Source organism: Harpia harpyja, chromosome 1, assembly GCF_026419915.1.
Source record: "Harpia harpyja isolate bHarHar1 chromosome 1, bHarHar1 primary haplotype, whole genome shotgun sequence".
Classification (NCBI taxonomy): Eukaryota; Metazoa; Chordata; class Aves; order Accipitriformes; family Accipitridae; genus Harpia; species Harpia harpyja.
Window position 1 is genome coordinate 54,014,922 of NC_068940.1, and position 17,222 is coordinate 54,032,143.

General features: G+C 47.1%; 1 protein-coding gene across 7 annotated transcripts in view; it reads right to left on the minus strand.

The window, feature by feature from the left end:
• Positions 1–1,003: 1,003 nt before the first annotated feature.
• The window catches only part of TMEM108 (transmembrane protein 108), a 175,731-nt gene continuing 159,512 nt past the window's right edge, over positions 1,004–17,222 (minus strand). For 6 of the 7 annotated variants that reach the window (XM_052794987.1, XM_052795012.1, XM_052795004.1 and 3 more), the window contains 3 exons: positions 11,803–12,915; positions 2,816–2,970; positions 1,004–1,337 (listed from right to left, as the gene is read on the minus strand). In XM_052794987.1, the coding sequence (XP_052650947.1) occupies positions 1,215–1,337; positions 2,816–2,970; positions 11,803–12,915 (1,391 nt within the window). In that variant the 3' untranslated portion in view covers positions 1,004–1,214. The remainder of the gene's footprint in view (positions 1,338–2,815; positions 2,971–11,802; positions 12,916–17,222) is intronic. The other variant, XM_052795033.1, reaches the window with a different exon arrangement.

A 17,222-nucleotide genomic window follows, 5' to 3' on the forward strand; every position in this document is an offset into this window, starting at 1 on the left:
TTTTAATCCATCATTTAAGCTTTGCTCACCCCTACTATTCCCCTAACACTATTACAGCCTGCAATCTAGTGCTTAACTGGGTAGGACTGAAATGCCATTTTGCTCTGAAACACTGCGGTTTCATTCCTAAGGGGGGAAGGAAAGTCTCAGAGAGGAGAGGGGGATATGAGGAAACTTGATTCTGTGGCACTAGCAGTCTCAGCACACAAGATAAATAAAACAGTGGGGAAGTGGAAATGTGGTCAAAGCCACAGCACTGAATTGGTGGGAGTCCCTAGTCACCAGATTTCAAGATTTCTGATAAATTCAAGGGAAGTTTCTGTTCTGTTGAAGGGGAAACTACGTGTCTTCTTTTGAGGCTGTTTGCTCTGCAGGAAATAATCTATGAGTCACTGGGCCAGAGCGGAGCAGCCGTGAGTCCAGCATGTACTGTGGTTAGGACATTTATGCAGGAAAAAAAGTCATTCTTGTCCTTGCTCATGTAGAACAGTTTTAGAGCTCAAACTGGAACTTGGCTCTTCTGGTGAAGTCTGAAGAAGGTCGCATAAAAAAGTCATAGGGCAACATTACTACCCCATTGGGTTTATCTATGTCTTGCGCGGCCCTTGGATCCCATGGGTGCATCAGGTTTGTTTATCATCCCACTGTATCCCAGTCCCTCTGCTCTACTGAGCTGGAGTCGTGCAAACGATACAAGGCTGGCACACGAGCCATAGGGACTGCTTCTGGCAACCGAGCTGGTCCTGTCTGATTTATATTCCAGCTTGGCAGTCTAAAGGAAAGGAGTGACCAAAGTCATTTCACAGCAGGAGAAGGGACGGTCACCGAGCAGGAATGCTCATGGCCAGGCTGATGTCATGTAGGATGCAGGATGCTGTACTCAACACAGGCTACCTGCCCCCAAACCAGCCTTACCCAACATTCTTCCAGACCAAGTATATCTGGCAGCAGATTGTAAATGACAATGAGGAAACCAGTCCATCTGACAGGTGTTTTGCTTAGAAATACTTTTATTTTATAAAGCCACAGTTTGTTCTGTAAAGTTTTACCACACTTATAAAAAAAGGGGCTGACAATTCTGAGGGAGAAAAGAAAAGCTGAAAACATTTCTTGTAATTCAGGGTTACACAAAGGTTATATTTATAATATATATATATTTATTTGTAATTTGGAGACAGTAGAGATGAAACTGCAACACGGGGGCAGCTGTGGGGTCATATTTCAGAGACTTGCTCGTGCCCTACAAATAGTGTTTCTTGACAGAAGGGGTTCACGAGGACCATCCCGCTGTCGCGGTAGTCGCCGTTGGCAGGGGAGCGCGGCTCGGAGAGGTGATCCTAGGAGAAAGACAGAGAAGCAGGGTGAGCACTTCACACCCCTCACCCTCCATAAGCACCCAGGGCACTCCGCTGCCCTCTGCGAATGCATGTGAGGAATGGACTGCTATTTTTATCGCTTCTCCCAATCCTCCAAAAGTGCCTGAATTTGGGGGGCTCCGGGTCCCGGTGAGCTAAGTTCGGTGAGCCGGTTTTACCTTTCTTCAGGCAGTAGAAGCTGTGAGTGAAGAGCTCCTCTGGCAGTGAGGCTGATTCCTCCCCAGTCTGGGGACCCAGAAGTCAGATGCACCAAACTTTAGGTCCCTTAGCAGAATTTGAGTTTCACTTTTTTTTTTTTTCACTTCCATGATGCATTGCAACAGTTTCCTGTCTATCAGCTGGGCTTGACTCCTCAAAGATGCATTTTCAGCTGCTTTTTAAGGTCAGAAAATGACATACATGGTTCCAAGCTACCTGAGCATGCCCCAGTTCAGTCATGTTCTGATCAGGTTTAAAATGACTCAGATAACAGCTTTTGGAGACCATCCTAGATGTGAATAGGCCTAGCATTTGATTCTTGGTAAGTCTAGACCAGGTCCTGCCTTAGCTTGAGCAACCTGATTGCCAGCAAAGTGGGGTTAAGGAAGCAACTATGAGTGCTTGTCTAATCACATCTCAGAGGTTCCTTTCTAAACACTTCTTTTTTTATTTAATGAGATGAGTTAGTCAGCTAGCGGATTGGAAAACCGCTTTAGCATAAACCCAAACTCTCCACCGCTTCTAGGTTTTAAACACGTTTGAACTAAACTAAATTATTCTTCTCTATCTCTGAGGCCAGGGAATACATTTCTATCAGTAGGATCACCTGCCCATATATGAATAATCCCACGGAACCAGTCAGATCCCTTAAGTAAAGGCTGATGAGTCTGCCAACCATCACTACACACTCTCATATATTAATGTTCTGATTGCTCATATACTGGGAACACTCACCCCCGGAACTGGTATTTGAGAAGCTATAGGTGGCTCCCAAGACATAAATGCACAAAATTTCTTTGCATTATTAACTCCCGCTACCCCCCCCACCCCGCCCTTATCTGACGCTGTGTGCGACACGCACAACGGACAGATTAGAAGGACCCACTGTCAGTAACAAGCCAGCCCAAAGAGCTCTCCTAAGCAGTCATGGTATGGCTACACATTGGCCGTATGCTCAAAAGGAAGAGAAACCCAGGAGCAAATTCACCTAGAGGTGGCTAACTCCTCTGGCCACACAGCAATATGGAACATATCTGCAATGGCTGGGAATAGGATGGCAATCCGGTTTTGCTGACATGTTTATCCCAACTTATACATGTGTAGGGGTGAGTCCTTCTCAAAAAGCTGTTTCCCTGAATGTGCACAGGGATTTCAAGGCTTAACTAATATGACTTCCTCTCCCCTTCTTCCAGCACAGCTTCAGTTACAGTTTTCAGACACTAGTTCTGCAAGTGAGGTACCTCTGAAGTCTCCAGGGACTGGATCTCCCTCGGTAACTCTACAGCATGCCTGTTGAAGTAGTCCATGGTAATAGCATTATTCCAATAGCTCAGGTTGTTTTCTGGATTAGATGTCTTTTTCTTCCTCCTCATGCAGCAGACTGTCAGCAGAACTGCTGTCAATAGAAACACATAAAAAATTTGGTTATTTCCTTTCAATAAGGACTCATCAGTACCATGGATTTGTTCTTTACGTTACTTAAGGAGAGGGCTGGTGACCTTCATTCAGACGATTCACTCTCAGTCAGATCTAGCTCTCTCCTAACAAACCCCACACAATTAAGTCAATCTGGGCCAAGCAGATGAGGCTTTGGCCTTGGCAGAATATGCAGTTTTTACTTTCTTTTTGATGCAAGTTTATAATCTTCAAGATGTGGCTGCCTGGCTAATGAAAAGCCTTGGTGTTGTAACTGATGGGATTTTAATACCTAAGGGGGGATTTATAGACCCTCTCGGACAGAGGGCACTCCCCAGGGACTGCGAAGGATGCCTCTGCGCAGATCTTTTCTGCTTCCAGCATGTTCATACGCTGCAGCAGTGAGCACATTAGCAAATGGGTAGTGAGAGACACCTGCCCTAGGCTCAAATACCAAATTCAGAAATGCCTGTAGTTGCACGACTTCAATACCAAAAGCTTCTGCCCTGAAGTGCCACCGATCCCTGCCCCTGTCGCCTCACATTCATCACTTGGATTTGGGGTACTTTGTGACCATGCCCCAAAACATCAGTGACCAGCAAGGGGAACGGATGGGCTCCTGAGCAGAATGAGACAGCGGTGAGGTGGCGTGGAGATCCCCTCCGGCCCCTGTCTCACGTAGCTTACGCTTCCAGGGTAGCACGAACCCCAGAGCTGGGGCTCTCCTGCCTGTCTCCATCAGCTGTATCAGGATGTGGGATCTACTGATAAGCGCAATCCGTTCCCCACCCTTGCCTCGGCATTGGTGGTGTCTGAGCCTGGCTTTTTTTTCTTATCTGCAGAGCACGCTTAAGCTGCTGCAGTCTGAAATATTTCAGCTTAAAGTAGAGCAGATAGGCAAGAGGAAGGGACCAGCAAGTGAAGCTTGTTGGTACAATTGTCTGTCCAGTCTCACGCCGCAGGTACCCCCCCTGACCGCAGTGATGCCAGGATAACGCTCCCCCAGCAGGCGGGCTATTTTCTGGAATCGCTTTTGGTTTAGTCATCTCTGTTGCAATTCAGATGGGTAGTCTTGGCAATTTTATGAAAGCCAGGCAAACCCAGAGTAACGAACTTACTGCTCCCACCGGTCCTTGCTCAGGCAGAACCCGAGGCACATACAAGGGTTTCTTCAGAGGAGGAACACATAAGGTCTGTGTGCTTATCTTACACCTGTGGAATTAATTGACCCGTGGTGCTTGTAATCTACCCGATTTATACAGACAGGTAGCTGGACATGTACTTACTTTGATTTGTACCTGTGAAATAGGGAATGCCCTGTTGTAAATTCACTCCATTATTTCTAAACCCCTCATGATAGAAAAGAAGAGAGAAAATATTCATGAAGCAGAAAAATATATTATTTTCTCAGCTACAGCCAAAATTACTTATTAGAATTATAGCCCAGAGGAAAGAAAAGACTGCAGAGAGGTCAAAGCTGCTTTGTATGTTTTGACAAACATTGCAGCTACCCATATGCCGTGGGTCTAATTCCCTATCCCATCTACTCACACAAAATGGCAATACAAAAGTGGATGGCTAGAGCTCTATTTAAAACAAAAGAATAAGCTACTAAGAAAAAAAAAATTAATGGCTTTGAGTTCAGGCAGTTTATGTCTCATTCAAAGTGAAAGGTGAGCTTATTGCTATAAATCTTCTTCCGAAACTAATGGAAGAATCTCCCGCGCTGTTCCTGAATGTTTCAGAAAAGCAGGTCATCATTGAACTTACTATTACCTTTGACTTGTTTTGCTTCAGTCTTTCAATCACTGAGAACTTAATTTGCTGACAGCCCGACTCCTGCTGCTGCGTCCTGCTGGGTGCCCCCCCCCAACCTGTGGGGGCCACCAGAACTGCTCTCCCTGCCCGGGGAAATGCCCATCCTCCTGAAGGGCTGCATCTTTGCTCCCTACTCCGCTGCTACCCTCTCCGTGTCCCAGCCCAGCCTGCAGCCTCCTTAAGATTAGGAAGTGAAGCAGGACCTACATTTCCTCCTCCCCACTGCTGGCGAGAGCCAACAGACCTTGGAGCTTTTCGGTACTCCAGCAACAAGTGCTCCCTAAGGCACAGAGAGTTTTTGAAGGAGCCTGAGGATATGAGAGCCCCAATAAAGCCAACTCTATCGCTGTGCACATATTTTGAAAGCCTGAGGTTTTACGGCTTATAAAATGTTGTGGCTGCTGACAGAGAAGGATCGGATTTGGGTTTGGGGGGCTGAAAGCCAGTGACACCGAGTTAAGAGAGATCTCTGCTTCTTCCAGCAGGAAATGGCCTTGCCATGTGCCGATATGGTCACTGCACAGCAATAATGCTTTCTCCCTTAATTACACTCCTGGCCTCCAACCTTAGTGCACACACAAGCAACTGGATGGAAGACCGTGGAAAACAGGTTCCTGAGCTTCCTGGAATATAACATACTTTAGCAGAAGGCTGTCTACCTAAGTTGCCCCAATTCAAAGTAGAGGAGACCTGTTTTAAGAGGGAGAGAGAGGACAGCAGGGTTGGAATGGGGCTATTCCCTCTTCATCTCGTATTAACTACCCTTCTGGGGCATACTTTAGTGAAATTAACGTAGCTAACATAGGACCGCTCACTTCCCGAACAATACTAGGAACAGGGTACAGCTTTACCGATATTCTTAGATACCTATTTGCTCCCATGATTAGAATTATGTGTATTACAGAAAAAACTCTTTCCAGACAGACAGTTCCGATGGCCAGCGAAGACATATTAAGTGTGTGAAACACATAGAGGGCAGAGATGGTTTGGAAGGAAGAAATGGCAATAATAACAACAACAGTAGCTGCAATACACTGCTTACCTTTCCTGGTATATTATGTGATGTCCTCGTAAGGACGAGAAACTGCTGCTGTTCAGTGCTGCCATGTACCACCTATGTTTCAGAGCTGGCCAACCCTCTGGGCAGAAAAAGGACTAACTTTTCTCTGGTTTTCAAGAATTCACCGGGATGCTTTCTGGGAGTCAGAAAAGCTGAACTGACTTTTCCTTTTGCCTGCTCCACGTTGAAGTCAATAGCGAGTGCCACGAGAAGGACACTTCAGTGTTGTCCCTGTGTCAGCCTGAAGCTCCCCGCACAGAGGTGACGACACAAGTTAGGAAATATCAGGAGTCTGCAATTTTGTGGACACTGGAGGTACAGGGAGTTCAGAAGCATTTCTAACCCTGACCCTTTGACCTGCTGCTAGTCTGGAGGGAGAAAAGTCAACCTGCACGTTCAGGGGCTAAGAGCTGCTGCTGACGAGCTCCGGCTCTGACACTGGCCTCTCTCTGGCCCTAAGGCAAATTACGTCTGCATTATCTGTCCCCCTGCCCAAGAAACAGGACATAATACATCCCACAAACGGGAGAAATGAGATTCTCACAGATTTATAGGTTTCTAGGCTGGTGGGAACGTGTACCTCATCTACTCTCACCTGCTCAACACCTGGACACCAGGAGACTTCCAACTGTTAACTTAACCAGAAGCTGTGTTTAAGGTACAGCACATCTCACAGGAAAATACCCACCCCTTATTGTCTAAATAACCTCCAGCTTTATCTGCCACTTCCTCAATCTCCTTTTGCCTTTTTTATTAAAAGCCCCCACTACGCTATCAGAAATGTCCCCCATATATGTGGGCTTCAGCCTCTTCTTGGACTACATGATGACACGAGTGGAGTTATGTTGCATTTCTCAGCTCTTAAATCATTCGCATGGCTCTTTTCTAATCTTCCAATCTTTTTTTTAAAACATAAACCATCAGGATTACACACCATATCCAATACCGGCCTCATAAACGCAGTGTAATGAGATCATACCGACTCCCTGCAGTTTCCTGATAGTCTTCTGTCTTTCCTTTTAACTCACTTAAATATTTTACCAATCTTATATAGCTGCATACCCCCTTCCCTCATTCTCCAGCTCCCACATAAAACACAATGTTAACAGACCTGAATGTTGCACGCACTTAAAAGTCAGGAGATAGACCGAAGGATGTTAATTTACTTCTCCCTGTGCCTGCAGATCATAATATAAACCAAGTTTCTGCAGAACCCTTGCCTCAATGACTAAAATAGTGGTTTTTCTGTATTTCTTTCAATTTCCCTCATCTGCTGTGGCCATCTCTAGTAGTACGGCCTTAGCTGTAATACAGGTATCATGATGGGTTTGGTTACTGACCACAGCTGCTTACATGTGGAGATGGGAGGCTCTTCTCCAGCTCAGCCTGCGCTCACACCTGGGGATTAGACTCAGGGCTTGCGATCTCTCTTGCTTCAGACCGGGAAGCAAATGTTCGTAGGTTTTGCGATGGAGAAAGTGGGCGAAACGATAATTTTGGAACACGTCCCAGTGCATGAAATGTGAGCTAAGTGGGGTTAGGTCCAAGGCAATTCTTCATATATTCTTTGAGTTCTGCTGACGCCTGTGTTCGGAGGCTCAGCCTTCCTCTCGCGTTTTCCCATGTCAGCAGAACTGACTGAATGAATTGACTTCTGCACATCTGATTTGCAAGTTTCTGTTCTTCAATGGTTTATCGTGTCATTCTGTAATTACAGAGATGTAAGTACTGGGAGCCCAAGGACCGGGACGGTGGGTTTTAAAATGAGTTCATATTGTGTCTTGTTCTGCATTGCAGAGACAGGCACCCACACACGTACAAATGCACGTGCACAAAAATGTTCAAGACTGCCTGAAGGACACTGCAAAAACAACTCAAACTGTGACATGCAGAAAATACTGATATCAGTGTTACATATGACTTTGCTTTTCTGGGAACGCAATGATACAGAATCCTTCATTTTTGCAGCCCTCAAATGGCGTTAGCAACATTAGCCCTGTTATTTATACCATGAAACTGAGGTACCAAAAGGTGAAATGATTTCCCCAGGTTCATGCAGCAGACGTGGCTTGCGCATTCCTATTCAAAGCATTACTTTTCTGGCTAGCATTTTAAGGGATTTCAGTGGGACTTAGAAACCTATGCATCCTTAAAGAAATATGTACTGTAAGGACGGGGAGCTAAATCCCATCCCTTATTTCAGCAGGCGAGCTCCCGAGGTCCAGGTCTTCAGGCTAGTGCTATAGCCACTGAGCCGTGCCACCAGCATGGCCGGCGGGACCTGCCGGTCCTCGGCGGGGCTCAGCTGCCAGGGCACAGCGATGCTGAACAAACCCTCTGCTGCTTCCTGCTCTTGGCTGCAAATCCCCACAGCAGGGACGGGCCAGCGAGGAGCCCCGGCAGGGTCTTCCCTCTGCGAGAAGGGCAACGTCCCAGGCACTTCTTCCAGTGGGGATGAGGAGCCAAGGGCTCCTGTGGTCACTCTCTAGCAGGTCATCTCCCCTGCTATGGAAGTTAGAATGCCCACAGGTTTTCGTTTAACAGGTGACTGTCAATAAAAGGTGTGACTGCGAGCAGCACGTGGGGCCTCGCGTCGGAGAGGGACAGTCGCGTCTCTGCAGCATTTTGGCGCGTTTTCCCTTCCGAGGATTTCGGGCAGCACAAGCTGTGCCCAGAAGCCCCCTGGGAAGGCAGGCTTTTCCAGCCTCCTCGCCACCCCTCGCGCAGGGGAGGGAGCCTGGGGAAAGGCACAAGGGCTCCCGGCAGAGGAGGGATGTGCTGGCCACCGCGCGCCTCTGCAAGGGCTCTGGAAACAGCCTGGAGGTCAGCGAGCTGGCTCAGGGGCACTCCTCATTAGAGGGAGAAGGGAGGGGAGTTAATTAGATTCCTGCGGCTCTGCAAGCATCCACAGGCTCTGGTTGCCTCTCCTCACCTCCTTCCACTTCTTTATGGGGTGTGTTGGTAACTTCCCTGCCTCGGGGCTGCCTCTGCCCCTGGTGCAGGGCCTTAGCCTTTCTCACAGATGTCTCAGCAGTAGCTCAGGGCTTGCTGTGCCCCTCGGTGGGTCTGGCCAGCAGCCCTGAAGGTGCCAGCCTGAGCACAGAGCTGCCAGCCCGAGCACAGAGCTGCCAGCCCGCAGCTCGGGGGCAGCAATAACCTCCCATGATAGGAATCCTCAGTGATTTTCTCCGTGGCTTGCTCCCTCCTAAGGCAGCTCCGATATTTAAGAGCATGGGGCTGAGTCTTGATATCTGAGATATCTCCACCTTTCAGCATCCCAAAGCAGGAGCAGGACAGTGTTTTCTCAGTCCATGCCCACAGCAGCTGTGAGACCCTCTCACTGAAAACATTTTCTCTCCTTGAAGTTGAAATGAAATCCAAACGGCCATACTCTTCATCCGTCTCTTAGCATCAGCCTCCTCTAGACCAGAAGTAACGAGCAAATGCAAGTGTGGGGCCTTCTGTCCCCAGCTGCAGGCACCTGTGCCCGGGAGGTGGCGACAGTCCCCTTCGCACACCCCACACCCTACATCCCATACCGCACACCCTACATCCCATACCACACACCATACATCCCATACCGCACACCGTACATCCCACACCGCACACCGGCGCCTGAAGACACATGGATGCCCGAGGGTCAGGAAATTAAGTGCCCCTCCGGTGTGCAGCACAGAAAGGAGCCACGACTGATACATGTGCATCAGGGTAAAAGTGCTTTAGGTTGTTATAACTTGTTTTTCTTCTCCTATAGGAATAACCTATGCCTGTACAACAGCACTAATATGGCATAGTTTAAACAGCATAACTTCTGGAGGAAAGCAATTCCCTAGGCACTTCAGCCAGATCAAAAAAAAAAATCCCATTTAAATGCCTGCCTAGCATTCACTTCAACTCTCAAATACATCTAAGGATCCCCAGATTTTAAAAGGAGAGTCCCACTGAAGACCATCCTCAGAAATCTGGACCTGAAAGCAGGACTTCTTAAATATTTGAATCATTTAAACACTCAGTGGTATTAGAGCTGGTATAGATAATTCTCAAAATAACATCTGCCTTTTTAAAAAATGTAGCTTACAAATAGAAGAAACAGAATAGGCACAGTCGTACGAACACATACTGTTATGGCACATGCTAAGAAGAAAAGTTTAAACACACCTATTAAATGAATAGTGGGTTCTACGTTCTGCCAACAGACTCTTCATATTATTATTATTAATAATAATAACAACTATCATTAGTTATTAGCTCATATATGGCACACTGCAGGCAGAGACATACACCAGTTTACACACTGGTTGTGCTTTCTGTGCTTGTGTTGTATGGTATTATATTCTGTGTTTTGTATTTGGACACTTTCTATCCAGATGAGCTTGCTTTCTGAATATCGGCCCAAAACATAATGCTTGGAAGAATTTATTTGATCCTCTATTTCTACTGATTGACAGACAAAGCACTGCTCATCAAATATTGCTGCTTCTCATCATGTCCTTGCTATATCCCACCTCTCGCAGAAGTATGTATGCACACTTCTGCTTTGGTTTCTCTTTATTTTGATTCTCCATCTTTTAGGTTTAAGTTTTGTTCTCACTTGTGGTTTTAACCACAACATTGGCAACAGCAGAACCGATGGTCCCAGAGGTACAAGTCTAATGGCTATGCTGAGCCAATGCAATAATTTGCAGCTGCTGAAAGGTTTAGTGCTGCTCCCTCTCCAGGTGTGAATTCCTGCAGCCTCATCTGCTCCAGGTCTTGTGCTCATCTGACCCTCCGGGGACCTGGTTCAGCTCGCTGGATGGACAGAAAGTACCAACGAGCAAAGTGAGTATTTTTTGGCCACTTTAGCAATCTGAAAGTGTCTCAGGGAGGTGTCAGGTCAGGCCCAGGCAGAAGGAGAGGGGCAGGATCAGGGGGCTGCGCCTCAGAGAGGGCAGAACTGTCCTTTTGGGCAGGAGTAAGCTGTGTGTGAGACTGGCTCGGTCAGCTCATCTAGCCTTGTCCTCAGTACAGCTTGTAGCTGTAAATAACAGCTATAATACTCAATATTGTTGGCTGCTACCCTTTTATGCTTCCTCAGACAGCAAAGGCTGGGAAATGTTTGGTTTTGTTTCACTTCAGACAGATCAGCATAATCACACCCCCCAACAGTGAAACCCCAGAGAATACGTTGTCCCACCTTGCTGATATAACCCAGCTAAGCAGGGGACACCCCGGCATCCACTCACAAGCTTTCTCAATTTCTCATGTGTTTTTTGTAACTGAGTCAAATGACAAGACCCTAAGCCAGCGCTGGGAACCCAGCCTGCCCTGGTCCTGCCGGTGGCTGACTCCCAGTGTCCAAAGGCCAGGATTTCAAACTCTTCCTGCCCCCTCGTCAGCTGCAAAGTTGGAATTAAAATAGAGGAAACCAGCACTTTGGTTATAAGACTTTAAAATCTGATAGTTCACAAACTGCCTGCAATGAAATATTTTATTGTGCTGGAAACTGTTGTTTCCTAAGGTATTAGTCATTACAAGTGTCATTAATCCTTTGAGTTAGCAGTGGGCTTTTTAAATCCAATCCCAGGGCAACATATAGCAGTTCCTAGATTAAAGACTTGTACAATGTTTGGTCACCAGCTTAAACGCCTTGAAGTAAAGCTGCTTCACCTTCTAGAGATGTTCAGCCCTGTGTGACGCCCTCAAATGGAGGGCCCCAAAAGACTAAGTGATTTCTAATAGCAACAGGGCAAGTACGCTTTGAGTATAAACATTTTAGCCCTGCATTTTGAAGCTAAGCACTTTGGTCAGCGAACGTGATCTCTGTCTAGCAATTGCTTCTCACCCATCTCAAGCCGCCCTGCCTCTGTTTGCTCTCTACCTGGTCCTTGAATCACTGGCCGAAATCTGAATTTTAAGGAAAGAGAAAGCAAAATAAAGCGGCAATTAACTTACAACATGAGGATATAGGTACGCTGATAGCCAGAATGATCCAGGCAATGTCCATCTTGCTGAGACAGATGGTTGCTCTGTGCTGGGGTTTGTCCCCTTCAGTGACATGGGAGATGTTTCCTTGCACCCCGGGTTTCCAGGTGCTGGCAGGAACCAGTCTGTTTAGGAAGTTCCCAGTGGCGGTGGAGCCAGCTGTGGAAACGGAGCTGGACAACCTCGTGGCAGGCGCTGCGGAGAGAGCACTGCCCAGCGAGGTCGCGTTAGTCACCACGCCATGCTGTGTTGGAGCGGGTCCCTCGGGGTCTCCCGCTGCCGGGGAGGAGATGCTGACGTTGAAACTGGTCTGAACCGAGTGACCCGCTGCTGCTGTTGCAGATCCAGGGCCAGCAAACAGAGGGACATTTGTACTGAGATTCAAGGTTACCCAAGAGTTGTTTTTGCTCAGCATATCCCATACGCCGTAGCGGGTGGGTTTAAAAGGCACCGACACCGCTTCAGGTTCAGTTGATGGTCCAGCAGTTGCGGTGGCAAAATCTGCCTCCTGCACCACTAGCTTGGCCCCGTCCCCTCGCTCTGCTTCTCTAAGGCTTCCCGAGGCGTTGCGGTGGGCAGAAGGGTCTGAGTGTGTAGTTCTTGCCAGCCCTGTGCCATTCGGATCGCTGGATGCTGCAGTCTGGGACTGAAACGTGTGGTCTGTGAAAGGGCTCCTCAGGGTAGGGAAGGGAGAGTGCAGGGTTGTCTTTAGGTAAGGCTCTGAGGACTCTGTGAAGTTGCCTTTGAAAACCTGGAATATTTTCCCCTTGGGGCGAGTCTGTCCCGAGTACAAAGCACTCTGGTTGTATAAATGATACGTTTCCTTTTCGCCGACGCGAGGGCCGCTCGCTTGCTTCTGCCCGGTGGAAGGGGCTTTCTCCGCCAGGCTGACGGGATGGGGAATGGTGTGAGCGGAGGTGGGAAGGGGCTCTGCCACGTGGCGGTCTTTGTGGCGAGGTGTTGTTCCCATGGCTGTGACAGTGGTAGTGTCCATCGGGAAGCCCTGAGAGGAGGACACAGTGGGAGACAGTACCTGAACAGAAAACACCAGCTCTTCCGTCAGTGCCAAGATCAGTAGAACACCTGGAGGAAAAAAACACAGAGAGAGGGTGAGACACCAGGGAGGGGCCAGCGGACAGGGAACGGCACGGCTTGCGCATCTGGCAGGAAGGAATACCTTCCATGTTCTGCAGAAGGACAGAAGAGTTAGCATCCAACTTTGTCGGCTTCTCTGGGAAAGTAGGAAGAGAAAGGAAAACCTGCTGGGGCTGCGGTGGCCCCGTGGCTGTGGGAACAGCGAGGTGGGAAAGGGAAGGTTGCAGGGAATCTCTGTGGCAAAGGGAGAGAGGAGGATGCAGTACAGACTCAGGAGAGTGCTTTAAAGTGCCATAGGCAGGTGATTTCCCTGCAGAAGCTACAAAGCATCCTACTCTTTAGGGGTAGAAACAAAAGACGTTTTCATTTTTGTTTTGGCCAGGAGGCCTCCAGATGAATGTCCGCATCATTATGGGGAACCTTAGTCCACTCATTCATTTGGCTGCAAAATCCTAAATTTTGGCTGCCCCCAGTCTTGGATGCCTTTAAGCAATCTGTTTTTTGAGAGAGCAGCTGCTTAGCCCTTGCTGAAAATTAGGTCAAGAAGGGGTGTCTGATGAGAGGGCTTCCTGGGTGATATATGCTGTCCTTTACTTAGCAACTTCAGAAAATCTAGTCGCTTATTTTAGAGTATGAGATGTGGAAAATCTCCAAATGTTAAAAATAAACAAGAAAACATAGCTATCACAGCCATTTTAAAAAGCCATATGATTATTAGGGGACTGACTCAATCCAACACAACTGCCCTTTGCACCCATATACAAATGTTTGGTTGTAACCTGTTCTGTGCTCGCATGTGCTGTGGGATTGAATTGTGTGAAATTTGCCTCCCGCCACCCTCCGTAGTGCACATCATTTCACGAGGTGCCAGATTCACACTGCTGGGAACATCAGTTCTTCCATTTATTCCTAGTCCAGATAATGGACATGGGCAGCTGCAGTAGCATAAGCCTCCCCGGGATGCAGGGCTAATACACCGTGAGTTAGCGTGACCTGCAGGGACCACATCAATCACATGTCACCATTTCCATATGTTGAAGCTGTCGAGCGTAATGTGGATCTCTGCCCACTAGGAAGCACACGGCATAAATCCATTTTGCACCGTCCACTGTGCATCGTCAGATGGCACCATTAGCACTGTGCTAGTGTGAATTTCAGCCAGCAGTGTCAAGGTGAAAAATGTTGTCACAGTCTTAACTAATCAGGGAGACAAGTTCGTCAAAGCCGCAGGACTCCAAACTGGGTAATGACTGCCTTCCAGCCAAGACTGTGGAGTACCGTCCTGCCCCCTTCTCCACCCTTCCCAGGCTTGCCAGCTTTCTCCATGAGCATTGTCAAGCCATTTAGTTCTACCCAACTTGGGAATATCTGTTACGGGCACCAGCAGAAAAGGAAGACAGGGACTTGGCAAAATGAAAGAAGGTCTCTGATTAGGTGTCCACCACAGGGCCCTAGGGCTCTGTTGCACACTGGGCAGATGCAAATGCCACGAAATGTGTTTATTCTGAATCCTGTGCATCATTCACACCCATTTGCAAGCAGTGCAATACATGTAGCAAAAACTCACCAAAGGAGCAGCACCTATTCCTCTTACCCAGCTAAATGCTCTACTTTGATCACTAACAATAATTTCTGAACCAGAACAGTGCAGAGGTCTGCAACCAACAAAATTCACCTCTGTCCTGGTTTCAGCTGGGATAGTGTTAACTGTCTTCCTAGTAGCTGGTACAGTGCTATGTTTTGAGTTCAGTATGCGAAGAATGTTGATAACACTGATGTCTTCAGTTGTTGCTCAGTAGTGTTTAGACTAATGTCAAGGATTTTTCAGCTTCTCATGCCCAGCCAGCGAGAAAGCTGGAGGGGCACAAGAAGTTGGCACAGGACACAGCCAGGGCACCTGACCCAAAGTGGCCAACGGTGTATTCCATACCATGTGACGTCCCATCCAGTATAGGAACAGGGAAGTGGGGGCAGGGATTCGCCGCTCGGGGACTGGCTGGGTGTCGGTCGGCGGGTGGTGAGCAATTGAACTGCGCATCATTTGTACATTCCAATCCTTTCATTATTGCTGTTGTCATTTTATTAGTGTTATCATTATCATTATTAGCTTCTTCTTTTCTGTTCTATTAAACCGTTCTTATCTCAACCCACGGGTTTTGCTTCTTTTCCCGATTTTCTCCCCCATCCCACTGGGTGGGGGGGAGTGAGTGAGCGGCTGCGTGGTGTTTAATTGCTGGCTGGGGTTAAACCACGACAACCTCATCTTGCCCCCAGCAGCCTCCTGTTACTTCGTAGAGTATCCAGAAGATGAAAATACTGACTGGATAACGTAGTAAGAGCCAATTACAAGCAATGCACTTTCCACTGCCTGATGCTAAAATTAGCTCTTTTTTTTTTTATTTCTGAAATAACTATCTCTGCCAAATAAACCATCTTCTGGGGTACTGCTTCCCAGTTCCTAGCCAGCCGTAGACAATATGCTCTTAGCAGAACACCTAGTCAAAGAAAAAACATATTCCTTAGAGTGAGATGCAGCCAGGAAAGCAGATCATGCCATACTTGTGGAGCATCACTCTTGGAAATGAAAGGCAGGACTTATCTTCACATTTTTGGCAGCACTTATTCTGAGGTCAAGGTCAAAGCAGATATTCTAGCGTCCATATGGCTAATATTTCATGCCAAGACAAGTTGCTGCCACAGAACAAATTCAAAGAGGAAAGGATGATGATTTAGTTTGGATTTGGTGTGTGGAGATAATGTTTCAGGAAACTTTAGGCCTGCTGTTCTGAGCACACAAGATAAAGTGCATTGGCAGATCCTATGAGATACTAGATTATAACGATTGCAATGCCTGCTAAAATTTTTGGATGTTCTTTGTATAACTACTTTCTCTCACACCTCATGCGCAGAAAAACATCTCTATTGGGTTAATGTTTTTCTCCAGGATATTTCTTAAGGAATAAGGAAGCTGTCAGCTTTTCTGCATATTGTGCCCTGGGGTTAGAAACCCTGATCTCTGGCTAAAAACCTACCTAATATCCGTCTCCACTTCTTGAAATACTGATAAATCAGAAGCTTGCTGCTATAAAGATTTATAAGCTCTCTGGGGCAGTCTGTTCTGGTAGCAGGTCACCCCACATCAGGCACAGTAAGCCAGATGCATTTACGTAGTACCTTTAGGTGGCTTGTAAAGTATGAATAATTATTCAAAGGAAATAAATACTACATCAGAAGTAATTTATCTGACAATAAACAATAACCCCCATGACATCTGGCTGTCTCAGGCTGTGGTAGTCAGGTTTTGCTCATCTGCTAGACTCCCTTTAACACCCCCTGCAGAGCCACCGTAGCCCCATAAGCTACAGCTTCCTAGGATTTATTTTTATTGGTTGAATGGACCACAATAACTCCTTCAGTGATAACCAGAGCTAATCTGTGCCCCTAACTACTGAAAAAATATTCAGCTTAGTAGCTCATTGTAAAAATAGCCAGTGCTGTATATTTAGGGAGAACCAGCTGATAATAAGGACTTCACAGTGGGCTTTGCTGGCCCTTTTAAGTAGAATTAATTGGCTTTATAATTGACCAACAGCCAACTGGAAAGCAAAAGTAAAGCTGGAATCAGTATTTTCAGATGTTCTGCATCATCGCCTAAGCATGCTCTGGCTGGATTTGTGGTCATCTAATTGCCCAGAGCTCCCGCTTACTTTTCTATCACTTGAGAATATGCAACATCTTACAAAGTGGGACTCGTACTGAGGTCCCTGATATTAGACTGCCCTGTTTGGCAACTTTGGCTTAAGCCTAGGAAAATGATATTCTGAATTTCTCTACTAAGGTGCAGGAGGCATTTGTCACAGAAATGGACTTAACCAGCCCCTTCAAACTTCTTCTTTTCCCAACCTCTGTCTCTGCTTCACAAATGCACCCGCACTGAGAAAAGGGCCACGGTGGGTATGATGCCAATCGTCCCCCAGGGCCTCAGCTTACCCTCAATCAGACTACCACTGAAAGGAAACCTTCTGGTTGCTATCAAGTTGTCATGGCCAAAGTTTTGATATCCCAGGTGAGATGGTACATAGCAGATGCTCTTGGTCAGTTCAAAGCGCAGTCCTGCAGCTCTTTGCCAAAATCCTTCCGTTTTGGCTGCCTAAGACTCTTTACGACTGATCTTACTTAGGGCATGAGCCCTTTGGGGTAAGGACTGGCAGTCCTTACTATCTGCTGGCATAATGATAATACAGACTGATGTAAGCACATTATAGCAAATAATAATAATCAATTAAATGTTCACA